The 13057-nt window shown below is 62.0% G+C and overlaps 1 protein-coding gene across 1 annotated transcript; it reads left to right on the top strand.

Annotated features, from left to right (window-relative positions):
* The first annotated feature begins 2472 nt into the window (after nucleotides 1-2472).
* On the top strand, nucleotides 2473-12488 carry GPR84 (G protein-coupled receptor 84). Its single transcript, XM_054012837.1, has 3 exons — nucleotides 2473-2572; nucleotides 7365-7534; nucleotides 10875-12488. Exons 1-3 carry the CDS (start codon nucleotides 2570-2572, stop codon nucleotides 12112-12114), a joined length of 1413 nt encoding a protein of 470 aa, XP_053868812.1. The 5' UTR covers nucleotides 2473-2569; the 3' UTR covers nucleotides 12115-12488.
* The last annotated feature ends 569 nt before the right edge of the window (nucleotides 12489-13057 follow it).

The raw sequence follows: 13057 nt of genomic DNA, 5'->3' as shown, positions 1-13057 counted from the left end.
CCCATGCACTGCTGCAGACTAGGGACTGAGTGGGTAGGCAGCAGTTCTGCAGAAAAGGACCTAGGGGTTACAGTGGACGAGAAGCTGAATATGAGTCAACAGTGTGCCCTTGTTGCCAAGAAGGCTAACGCCATTTTGGGCTGTATAAGTAGGGGCATTGCCAGCAGATCGCGGGACGTGATAATTCCCGTCTATTTGGCATTGGAGAGGCCTCATCTGGAGCACTGTGTCCAGTTTTGGGCCCCACACTACAAGAAGGATGTGGAAAAATTGGAAAGAGTCCAGTGGAGGGCAACAAAAATGATTAGGGGTCTGGAGCACATGACTTATGAGGAGAGGCTGAGGGAACTGGGATTGTTTAGTCTGCAGAAGAGAAGAATGAGGGGGGATTTGATAGGTGCTTTCAACTACCTGAAAGGGGGTTCCAAAGAGGATGGATCTAGACTGTTCTCAGTGGTGGCAGATGACAGAACAAGGAGCAATGGTCTCAAGTTGCAGTGGGGGAGGTTTAGGTTGGATATTAGGAAAAACTTTTTCACTAGGAGGGTGGTGAAGCACTGGAATGCGTTACCTAGGGAGGTGGTGGAGTCTCCTTCCTTGGAGGTTTTTAAGGCCCGGCTTGACAAAGCCCTGGCTGGGATGATTTAGCTGGGAATTGGTCCTGCTTTGAGCAGGGGGTTGGACTAGATGACCTCTTGAGGTCCCTTCCAACCCTGATATTCTATGATTCTATGAACACCACCGACCCGGCCAGACAGAGCCACTAGGCTGGACAGTCACCAGGTCAGTTATTCAAAGGGCCCTGCCAGAGGAAGGCAGTGGGGTTTGGGCCCCATTTCAGCGGCTTCATGATGAGGCAGAATTATAATAACAACCCGGAGCTCTTCATAGAATCATAGAATATTATTGTCTTGTCGCTTGTCTCAACATGCTTTCCAAGGGAGACACACGATCATTATCCCCACTGTACAGCTGGAGAAACTGAGGCACACAGAAGGAAAGTGAAGTCGAAGCTCCCCATGCAGGCCAGTGCCAGAGCCAGGACCAGAACCCGGTGTCCTGAGGCCCAGTCCATTGCTGTAGCCCCTGGGCCAGTGTTTCTCAAATGTGGCCATCGGAGGATATTTTTTGCTGCCAAGACAGCCTCCAAAACAAGGGGGGAATTGGGGTAGATTGAGGAGCATTGCCCCCCAAAATCATAAATGTTGATAGTAGAGGGCACAATTTAAAGGTTTGACCGCCCCCCAAACATCTTGAGTCACGCCCGCGCCCCGAGGTAGGACAGCCCCCCCATTACCCTCGATCGCCCCTCCCAGAAAACAGCAGCCCCTCCCTGCAGCGCCCAGCTGTCACTCCTGAATCGCTGTTACCAAGGGCAGCGAGAAGCGCCGCGCTGGTGTTTGCACTGGCATGGACAGCAGGCATCAGCACCCTGCACCACGCAGCCTCCTCGGGGGAGCTCCGGGCAGCACCTCTGGAGACATGTGGGGCCGGCGTGTGCGGCACCGGAGGTGGCTCGTCAGTGGAGGCAGCTGCGGTCTCTGGTCACCAGGACGCTCCCCTGTCCAGCAACCCTGCTCCTGCCCAGCCCGGCGCACGGGGACCCTGGGGATCTGCAGGAGGCTGGTGCGCTCCCGGCCCACCTTCCCCAGCGTGGGTTCCTGCTGAAGGGCCGTGGGAGGCAGAGCCAGAGCCAGGGACAGATCTGTGGATATTTATTTATTTTTCCTAAAGTTAATTCAATATTTCAGGAAAAATTGTCAGCGTGGCCCCAGCAAGAGTTGGAGGTCGGATTCTGAGGCCAGCCCTGCACGAGGCTATGCTGCCAGCCCAGATGTTTTTCCCACGCTGCTCTCCTTTCCTGCCCACATTGAACGCTAGCAATGACTCAGTCCCTGCTCGGGCAGGGGCTCTGGGGCGGGCCCTGTGATGAAGGCCCGTGGCATGCCCTGCCCTTCGGTGACTTTATCACAGAGATCTTTTCTCCCACTGTACACTGGGCGTTTGAGTTAAATCACAGATGCCACGCAGCCCCCGAACAGACCAGAAGGGCTGAGGCTGAGTGAAACCCACCCACCCCGGCTCCTGCTGCCCCAGGGCCAGAACCTCATCCGTTCTCCAGCCATCTCCAGACAGTCCTGGGAAAACAAGGAGCTGGATTTATTGGGTGAAAAGCTCAAGCAAAAAAAAAAGCCACAATCGGGGCCTCTGTCCCATAAAGAGGCAATAAATCCGGCTCACCCTCTGCAGAACGGGAAGTGCCTGGTCCCAGCCCCACCTGCCAGGGGCCGGGCAGGGCTCATAGCTGCGAGGTGCCCCGGGTTCCAATTAAACCTAGAACCGCGCTGGGCATGGCAAGCCCACGGGGTGGTTTTTCCAGTTCTGCCAGAACCTGTCTCCTCCTCCCCCCGCTGCCTGAGATTGGTGCGAGCAGCCACCACAGCACCGTGCCTGCCAGGGTCGTCTCAGCCTCGCGCTGTGGGGCAGAGAGGGGAGGCCCAGCGCTGGGACCGGAGGTGCTTTCCTAGGCGGCACCCATGCTGCCATCGGAGGCAAATGCCCCAGCTGGATGGTGAGTGCTGCTTATTGTAGGCTGTCCTGTGGCCCATCGCTGTAGCATCTGGGCACCGCTGCTCGCTGTCAGCCAGGCCTGGTGTGAGGTCACTGGACAGGGGTCATGCAGGAAGCATGTGACACAAACAGAAATAGAGCCCAGGTCCCCTGATTTCCGGCCTAACCACAGGAGTGTTCTTCCTGTGGGCTTGCGAGCTCTGCTCGGGGGTGTGAGGCACTGGCCACAGCCTGAGATTCAGCTGACGGGTTGAGGCTGGAGTGGGAGCGAGGCTGACAGTCCCAGGTGGGGTGTGGCTCACCCCTAGCTGGCTGCAGAGACACCACTTGGAGGGCTGGGCTAGCATGGAGCTCTGACTCGGGGTGGGCCCTGGGGAGTCCTGGCTGTTACACGCCGGACAATCAGATTCATTAGCCAAGATGTTACCCGTAGAAATGTGAGAAGAGTCCCTGATCTGCGCGGGCAGCATGTCCTGTCCGGGGAGCGGACAGTCCCTGGTTCCTGCGCGAACGGTTTGATGGTATCAAAACCAATCGCTTCCACTAGCTCCAACGTGCTGGTTCCAGTCTGGGACGGACCCATGGCGGGATTCCTAGCAGCTCGGCCTGTCACTAGGGCCATCGCCAGAGAGCCTTGGCAACCCACCCAGTCCTGGCATCTCTGCCAGCCAGGTCCCAGGACCTGCCCTGGTGGCTTGGAACTGGCCTGAGTCCCCCCTCTCCCCTCATCCCTTGCTGCTGAGTGGCCATCAGATGGGAACCGCTCTCAGGGACCAGGGACTGCCTCCCACCTCATATCTCAGCCTGCGGCCGGGCAAGTCCCCTCCACCATAGCTGGGCATGGGGCCATGTGGGCTGGGGGGCATCGCAGGGCAGGAGTAGTGTGAGGTGGGGTAGGGGCAGCTTGGGGCACAGCATGGGGGCAGATGGGGCATAGGGAGGGGCTAGGGGCTGCTCTTATTGGCCAGGCCTTTGCATGGTCACCCCAAGGGCCTTGACACCATTGCCAGCAATCTCAGCTTGTCCTTTTCCAGGCTGTAGCTTGGGGGAGCTGGGGCTGTTTGGGGGAAGGGAATGAAAACACTTATTACACTGAGCAGCCATGGGGTGGGGCTGGGGCAGGGGCTCGGAGCAGGATGTTGGCAAGGCTTGTGTTGCGCTCGGCCTGGTGCCACGTGAGAGGCCTGAGGGGGGCTCTGAGCCGCACTTGGGAGGGGCCCGTGCTGTGCTCAGCCCCGCGGGGGACTCTGGGGGGTTCAAGGGGCTCTGAGCTGGACTCGAGCGGGGACCGTGCTGCGCTTGGCCCGGAGCCATGGGGCGGGGGGGGCTCGAAGCTGGACTCGAGCGGGGACCGTGCTGCGCTCGGTCCGGAGCCGTGGGGCGGGGGGCACGGAGCTGGACTCGGGCGGGGCCCGTGCTGCGCTCGGCCCGGAGCCGGGCGTGGCGCACGCTGTGGTATGTGTTTGGATTAGGCCGGACAGACACACTTAGCAGAGCTGGGTTTGTTTATGTTACGCCGTTTTCCCCTCACGCCAACTCAAAGGCAAATAAATGAATGCTGCCTCCCCAGGGTCTGAGACCCCCCCAGCACACGAGCCCCTCCTGGCACTCTGGGCCAACCTGCCAGGCCCACGCCGACTCCCTCTGCAAAGGGCTCCTGCCCATGCGGGGGAGTCGGCAAAGGGCTGGTGCCCCCAGAGAAGGGGAGCCCCCATGGAAAACAAAGCCAGTGTAGCCTCAGGCCGGGCCCCCCAACGGATCCAGCGCTGACTCCGCTGGGCCCTGCGGATGCTCCCCTAGGCCCAGCTGCTCCTCACAGAGGAGGCCCCCAACTCCCTGGGAGCCTCCCGTCCCTGCCTGGGGACAGCCTGGAGAAAAGCCTTACAGATCTCCCCAGCCAATCAGATGCTTGAATGCCCCAAAGCCCACGTGAAGGGATACCCTGGTGACACAACCCCCCGAGCTTGGGTCACTAGTGGGGACCAAACCAGCCCCGTAGGGCAGCACGCTCCCTGAGAAGCTAGCAGAGTAACTCCCGCAGCTAGCAGCAGCAGTAGGCACTTATCCTTCACATGGGCCAGCCCCAGAGAGGTGCACTACAGAAGGCCAGAATATAGCAACAGCATAAATCAAGGCCGGGGCCACATGGGAGTTTAGAGCTTGTGCCCAAGATGTAGCCACTGAGCATTTACCAGCAACAGGATAGAATGCCAGCCCCAGAAGGCAGGGCGTGCAGACCGGTGCTGAACATCACAGGGCCCCTGGGTGGGCATAGACTGTGGCAGGGCTCCCCGGCTGGCGCTGACAGTAGCAGGGCCCCCGGGCAGGCGCTGAACGTGGCAGGCAGGGTGGGCACTGAAGGCAGCAGGGCTCCCTATGGAGTTAGGAAGTCTGCAGGCTCCCATGCATTTAATATTAGAAGCAGGCAATGGCCTGTGGAGAAGGGTGGGCCAGCCAGCAAAGCCCTGGATTAACCACTGGGCCAACAGGCCACGTGCCCAGGGATCCCGGCCGATTGAGGGCCCTGGAAAAATTGGGTCTGGAGCACAAGGGTTTATGGCTATATCCGAGTCTCTGGCATAAAAGTGCATGTCCACAGCATCCACATGGAGCCCTTTTGTGAACCGTGCTTCTTTGGCCTCAATGAGCCCCAGTGGCAGGCAGTTCTACAGGTTAATGTGTTGTGTAAATCTGTGCTTTATTGGCGTTAATTCATCTGGGAGCCCAAGAGTTTTCGCTGGTTAAAAACAGTCCTAAAGAGAACTCAGCGGGCCTGTGGCAAACCGCAGGTGGAGGGAGGTTCTCGGAGCGTGCGGCCGGCCTGATTTCCGTGCTGCCTGCAGTGCCCCGTGCAGCTGACGGATGGGGGCAGTGGTCTGGGTGCCCTCAGCTATGGCAAACCCAGCTTAAGCCATGCACGGGGCAGAGTGTGGGCTAGCACCCCGGTGCATGCTGGGAAATCAGCAGTCACCCCAGCGCCAAACCCGGCAGAGAAGGGCCCCTTCCTGCTGCAACGCCCCTTTTGACCACGGGCCGCTGTGCTGTGTGGATGAGCTCCAAGCGCCACCTCCCTTGAGGCTCTGCAAGCCATGGCCCGTGGAACAATAAAACAGGGGCAGAGGAGTGGGGGGCAGGATGGAGGTGCTCAGCTCCACAAGGGAAAGGGAAGGGGGGTGGAGGGTGCTCAGTTCCACAAGGGAAGGGGAAGTGGGGGGGCAGGGGGTGCTCAGCTCCGCAAGGGAAGGGGAAGTGGGGGGCGGGGTGGAAGGGTGCTCAGCTCCCTGTCGGGGATCCCTCACATTCCTCGGGGGAGTCCCAGGGACACCAGCGCTTCGCCCTTCTCCTCCACGGGTCTCTGACTGGTTCTTACAGCTCTTGTCGGACCTTCCTGTGAGTGCTGGTGGCCTAATGGTTAGAGCATAGGCCTGGGAGCCAGCTCTGGGCACCATTCCCCTGCTGCTGAGCGGGTTATTTCCCTGGCACTTCTCCCATGCTTTGAGCCCTGGTGTGAGTGGCAGAGAGCCTGCTGTGTCTTGCCCCTGGGAACCAGCTGGGTAGCTGGGCCTGAGACGGAAGAGACTCGCCTGGGGTCAGTCAGTGAGGAAAAGAACCCAGGAGTCCTGACTGCCTCTTGCTAAGAGAATAGAACCCCGGCGTCCTGGGTGCCAATCTTCGCTTCTAACCATCCAACAGCTCCCACATCCCCTGGAACTTGTACTCACACCAGTCGGGCTCGCAGGCTGCGCTGCCCCCTGCTGGCACTAACTACCAATGTGTGTGACTGGCAGCTGCTGGTGGCAGGGCTCTGGGACTTGCCAGCGGGTGGCGCTGCTGGGGTCCGTGGGCGCTGTGGTGTCTGGCACCCGTGTGGCTGGGGCTCCTCGGCAGGGGTGGGGTGGGAGAAATGGAGTCTCCCTTCCCCAGAGGGGAAGCCCGGCTCTGAGCACCGGGGCTGCTGGTGCCCACGTGGGGGTGGGGGGTCATAGAATCATAGACTATCAGGGTTGGAAGTTGCAGAAGCTCCAGGGGGAGCCTGGCTCATCAGCTCCCGGGCCGCGGCAGCTCCTGAGCCCTGGCCTAAGGGGGCACAAGAGGTGCTGACAGCAATCAGGGGGCAGCTGGCACCCCCTGGCCACCCCACGAGCTCCATGCCAGGGCTTCAGATAACTCCCTACCGTATGGCCCCCTGCCCTGCTGCCCCATGGCTGGGGAGGGGGCCAGTAGGGAGCTCTGCAGGAGGGGAGCCCTGCCCCCCAGCAGACACAACTCCCTCCCCCCCCCCCCCGGGGCAGAGCCCTGAGCAGTCGCCTGCAGGCTCTGCAATGGGGCAGTCTAATGTGGGGGCTCGGCACTCGGCTAAGGGCTGACTGGGCCACATCTCACCTTCCCCCGGCGTGGGGTGGGGAGGGAGGGCTGGGGCTTTGGCTCATTGCTAGACCCTTGTGTGACTGCTGGGGCAGGCCAGGCCTTAGGGTAACCTCATGTGGGGACCCTGCCAGCGCAGGCCCGCAGCCAGGAGCCAGGGAGAGCCACAGGGTGTCTACAGGCAGCCTCCTCAGTGCTGAACCCCTTCGTAGCCAGCCCAGCCCTGCCCTGCTCCCTGCCACGGCCCCTTGCAAGCACCAGCCCTCCCCTCTGAGCCCCCGGCGCCCCCTTCTGGCAGGGAACATGCAGCCCCCGACCCAACACCGTGCGCTTGCCCTGGTGCTCCCGGGAGCCCTGTGTGTTCTGCTGTGGTTGACGCCTCCACCCCCAGCCTGAGCTCCTGCGTTAAATCTCCTCTCTCCAAACAGCGCCGCAGCTCACGCCTGCACCCGGGAAGGAGGAAGTTGCCTCACGGGCTTTGGCAACTTGGGGCTTTTCTCTCTTGCTGCCGGGGCGTGAAGCCCATAAATAGCCAGCGAGCGAGGCTGTGCCGGCAGATCGCTCCAAGCACAGCTGGGCACATCTGCCCCTTGGTTCGGTAAGTCGCTCTGCGTTTTGACCCTTCCGGATGGTCTGCGCCTAGCCATGGGGGGCTGGGCTCACTGTAGTGCAGGCCCTGTGGCTCCGGGTTGTCCAGCAGGGGGCGGTGTGCATTGGTGCTGATCAGATCTGTGAGGGGCTGGGTCACGGACCGCCCTGCTGGGGGAACTCTCACAGCCAGAGCGGGCATTGCGCCCAGGGCGAGGGAGGGTGGCGCACGCAGGGCAGGCACAGGGTTTGATGGGAGGCTAGGGGGTGGCTAGGAAACAGGGTCCGTGGGGGGCAGAGGGGCTGGCCGGTCTCCTGGGCCTTTCGCCTGATTGCCAGAGTCCTCAGCTCCTTGTGGCTTATCGGGCTTGGGGGAAGGGGCAACGCTGAGGGTGCCCAGGGCCCACGCCATCCCCAGTGCGGTAATTCATGGGGTAAGGGGGCTTCTGAGGGAGGAGATGGGAATCTGGCCTTTAGTGCCCAGATAGGAGCTGGTGTGGGGGGAGTAGCCCCCAGTCCTGGCTGCTGAGCTGGGGTGTGTTCTGAGCCTGCTCCGGCAGCGCTCTGTCCTAGAGCCAGCTGGGCTTCTCCGTACGATGCTTGTTCCCTTTCGCACGCGGCTCTGGGCTCAGTGGGGCTGTTCCTGCGGAGCTGGGAGCCTTGTTACCAGTCCCTGCTGCTCACTGAATCCTCCTTGGGGCCACGCTGCTGCCACAGAGCCAGGGCTCTGCCCTCTGGACTGGAGCCCGTGGGCCCCGGTGGGGCGAACGGGCGGGGTCTCAGGGTGGCTGCAAAGCAAGACAGCGAGATCTGGAGTAGCTTGCACTAGAGCTGGGGTCTCCTGCACTGTGCCAGCCCCAAGCCCTCTGCATCAGCTGGGAGACAGATTCCCCCCCCGGGCCAGGGAGCATGTCCCCTCCCCAGAGGGTCACAGACCCTGCCCTGAGCTCTGGGGGCTGGGACTGTCTCAGGCTGCGTCTGTGCAGCGCCTGGCGCGATGATGCCCTCTGGGGAAAGGAGTGCAGATTCCTGTGTATTCGCCGAGGCGTGTGAGCAGGGCGCTTGGCTCCAGGCTGATGGGGCTCATTATGCCGCTCCCCCAGGTACCCTGACACCTCGGCATGCCCAGGGCTGGGGAAGGGGCTGGCTCAGTCCTAACTCACAAGGGAGCCAGGTGGGGCCTCACCTGCTCTGCAGACATCTGAGACATCGGTTTCCGTGGAAACGCCCCAATTAGGCCTGGGATGGAAAGAATGGGGTCGCATGTGATCTCCCTTCTGGGAGGCTGCCAGGGGCCTGCTCGCTGGTGCATCATTCCAGGGGCCTGCCCGGGCCTGCCTGGGATCCAGCAGCTGCTCCCTGCTCTCCCCTCCGGGGGCAGCGTGGGGCCCAGGGCTGTGGCTGGAGGTGAAATGGTGCGTCACAATAGGGGCCTCTGTCACGGACTCACAGGACTCCATACGGTCCCTGGGGGGAACCCCCTTCAGTGCGACAGCCCTTCCTGGGGGTCCACTCTCTCCCAGGGGATAAGCCTCTCCACCTCTTGGAACTGCACCTCTCTGGGCCCCCTCAGGGAGTCCACTCGCTCTGGACCCCCAAAGCCCCCTGATCTCTAGACCGGAGCGACTCTCAGCCAGCATAACACAGGAGAGTTTATTGAGCGTCTGAACACAGCACAGGAAACTCTCTGACCCTCAGGCCTGGCCTCCCTCAGCACAACACATCTAGGTCTGTCCCACATCCACGTGGGCTCTGGCTGCTCTCTCCTCCCAGCCCAGAGACCCCCTCCTTCCTGCTGAGGCTCCTATATCACGGGCAGGGCCGGCTCCAGGGTTTTGGCCGCCCCAAGCAGCCAAAACAAAACAAACAAACAAAAAAGCCGCGATCGCGATCTAAAAAAAGCCGCGATCTGCCGCGGCAATTCGGTGGGAGGTCCTTCACTCCCAGGCGGAGTGAGGGACCGTCCGCCGAATTGCCGCCGAATACCTGGACCTGCCGCCCCTCTCCGGAGCGGCCACCCCAAGCACCTGCTTGAAAAGCTGGTGCCTGGAGCCGGCCCTGATAACGGGCCCCAACAGCTCCTCCCCTGTCCTTTGTCTTCTGTCCCAGGTAAACAGGTGGCTGGGGCCCTCTCTCTTCCCTCCTTTGTTCCCCTCTGGCTGGAACTGGCTGGTCAGGTCACCCCGGGTCCTCTCTCTTCAGCCCATTGTCCTTCCACTGGCCAGAACCAGCTGACTGCCAAGCTGGGGTGGGCCTCTTAGTCACCAGTTGTTAGGGTTCCCCATCTCCAGGTCATTGTCTGGGGGTCCCAGCTGCTAGGCGAGGTCACACCTGGTCTTCTGCAACTACAACTCTCTCCCACCACCTTGTTAAACGTGCAGCACACAGGGAAACTGAGGCGCGCACACGCTATTCATGTAAAACACTACAAAAATCTCCAACTTCGTCACAGCTTCCCCGGCCCGGCGCTGAACAGACATGGAGTGAGAGAGACTCCCAGCCCCACAGAGCTCACAATCTGAACAGACACAAGGGGGAGGGGAAACTGAGGCACTGAACAGGGAAGTGACATGCCCATGGGCACCCAACAGGCCAGTGGCAGAGGTGGGAACGGAGCTGGTCCCGAGTCCCAGCCCCCATGGCCTCCCACTAGGACACGCTGCCTCTGTAACTATACAGCCATGTCAGGGCGGTGGGGCCCTGGGGAGGGGTCTGGGTCCCAGCCGTGGGGGAGGCCAGTCCATCCCACAGCAGCCAGGATAGACCCCCCTATTTCTAGTGGCCTGAGGCCTGTGAGTCAGGATGGGTTCCCAGCCCCAGATGGTTTAATAGGAGGATCTGTGCCCCACTTCTCTGCCCTTCCTGTCCCCCACTCCTCCATCCTGCCTCTCCCCACCCCCACCCCAGCTCCGCCTCCCCGCCTCTTCCCTCCCCTCCCGCACTCTCCCAGCCCTCTCTGCTTACAGCTCCCTTTGGGCTGGAGCTGAGCCGAGCAGCTCACCCGCCCCAGACCCCAGGCTGCCAAGGCCCAGCCAGCTGGGGTGCAGGGGCAGGAGCCTCCGGCTGCCCTAACTCATGCCCTGGCCTGGGTTTTGCTGTGGCTGGCAAACGGAGCAAAGGGATGTCCTGCCCTGCTGCCTCTTCCCAGCTGGCCCAGCCCAGGTGGTGCCCCCAGCCCTGGTGACCTGGGGCACAGCTATGCGATGCCCGGCCTGTCTGTGCCTCCCCAGGCGGGGGAGATGCTTTGAATGTGTGGCTGATTCCGGCTCAGCCGGAGCAATGCGGGGAGGGGCTCCTGGGGTAGGGGGCTGTGCTTTGCCTGACCCCTTTTCTTTTACTTCTGTTCCTAGAAGCCAAGGATCTAGGCCAGGACCGTGCTCCAGGACCCGACCCCCTCCCCGAGACCTGGCCCTCCCCCTTCCTGAGACGATGGCAAACATCACTGTGGATAACTTCTCGTGCTATGAGGCATCCATCGTGGGGTACCGCTACGTGGCCGTGAGCTGGGGCGTGGTGGTCACCGTGGTGGGCACGCTGGGCAACGTGCTGACCCTCCTGGCCTTTGCAGCCGACGCCAAGGTGCAGACCCGCTTCAACCTGCTTATCGTCAACCTAACGCTGGCCGACCTGCTGTACTGCGCCGTGCTGCAGCCCTTCTCCGTGGACTCCTACCTGCACCTGCACTGGCGGGCCGGCCCCAGCTTCTGCCGCGTCTTCGGCATGCTGCTCTTCGTCTCCAACTCGGTCTCCATCCTGACGCTCTGCCTCATCGCCGTCAGCCGCTACATGCTCATCGCCAACCCGGCCCTCTTCAACCGGGTCTTCTCCCGCCTGGGCGTGGGGCTCGTGGCCCTGGGCACCTGGGTCCTCGGCTTCGCCAGCTTTGCCCCGCTCTGGCCCGTCTTCGTGCTGGTTCCCAAGGTTTGCACCTGCAGCTTCCACCGCATCAGGGGCCGGCCCTACACCACTATCCTGATGGCCTTCTACTTTGTGGTGGGCCTCAGCTGCGTGGGCATCTTCTACTTCCTCATCCACCGCAAGGTGAAGGTGGCGTCCCATGCCATGGACCACTACAAGCTGAAGAAGGCCAGCGTGAAGGGGGCTTATGTCGCTGGGGCCAGCTCGGCCACGCCGGGCCAGTCTGTGGAGCTGGACAGCGGTGTGGACACGGGCGTCTCCCAGTCCTCCAGCATCACGGAGCAGGCCCACGCCTCCAAGACGCTGGTCACGGAAAATGGCCCAGCCCCAGCCCCCACCCCAGCTCCTGTCCCTGCCCCCGCGGCTCAGGCCCCGGCGGTGCCCAAAAGCCTGCCCTCCCAGCCCAAGGACAGCAACAAGGAGTTCCGGAAGGTCACCCGCATGTGCTTCGTGGTCTTCCTCTTCTTTGTCCTCAGCTACATCCCCTTCCTCCTCCTCAACATCTTTGATGCCAAGAACCGGGCGCCCACGGCGCTGCACATGGTGGCTGCCAACCTGACCTGGCTGAACAGCTGCATCAACCCGGTGCTGTACGCTGCCATGAACCGCCAGTTCCGCGAGGCCTACACGCGTGTGCTCTCCATCATCTCGCGCCGCCTCCGGTGCCTCTGAGGGCTGGGGTGACAGGGGGCTGGGCTGCCCCGCCCCTAGGGGGACCCCATATCCTGTCTTGCCCCAGGGGAGGACGTTGGACTCAAGCACGCACTCATGCCGGACGCGAGCTGTGCCCTTGGCTTTGCCCTGCCTGCTGGTGGCAAGAGGAACTGCCCTGTCTCTGGGGGGCCCGCGTGGGCCACCAGTGATAGGCTCTGCACTGCCTTAGCAGAGTGCCAGTGTGGACTGTCCCTTTACCCACCGTCCTTGGCCTAGTGAGGTGGCGGAGGCCAGCTGGGCCCTGCCTTCCCAGCTCTATTTATTGTCTGTTCCTGATTCACACCCTGTCATTTTTCTATCACTGCCTCAATAAACGGATCGCTGTGTATCTAGTATCGGCTGCATTGTCTGTTCTCAGCCAGCGGACGAGCCCTCCATCGGCCGTGGGGTGGGGGGACTTGGGGCTGTGGCCGACCATAGGTCTGGGCTGTGTGCGGATCCAAGCACCAAGTGAGGGGTGGGGGGGTAGAGGAGGAGATATTAATGGAGTCCTGGGTTGTTCTAGGTCCAACCCACCCCAAGGCAATACCCGCCCCCCCACCCCACTCCACAGCTCTGTCCTCAGCCTTGGGCCTCCAACTGGCTAAGTGCTGCCTAGAGCCCAGCGACGGGGTCTCTAGTGAGCCCAGCCCTGGGGGATGGGTGAGTGGGGTGCAGCACCACCACGTGGCTGATCTGGCAAAGGGATCTGGGGTGCAGCCCAAGCTGTGTGTGGGGCAGGGAGCCCCGAGAGGTGGTAAAGGGGGGCTCACGGCTCCATATTCAGAGCTGTCTGGGACTCTGGCCCCCCAGGCCAGGGTACGACCAGGATCCATGCAGGGCAAGGGAACCAATACCCTGGAGAGCCCCAGCCTGGCCCTGCGCAGCCCCCACAGCCGGGCATCACTGCAGGCGCTGGTGC

Source organism: Malaclemys terrapin, chromosome 23 (assembly GCF_027887155.1).
Source record: "Malaclemys terrapin pileata isolate rMalTer1 chromosome 23, rMalTer1.hap1, whole genome shotgun sequence".
NCBI classification, from domain to species: domain Eukaryota; kingdom Metazoa; phylum Chordata; order Testudines; family Emydidae; genus Malaclemys; species Malaclemys terrapin.
This window is presented reverse-complemented; position numbering and strand designations above follow the sequence as displayed.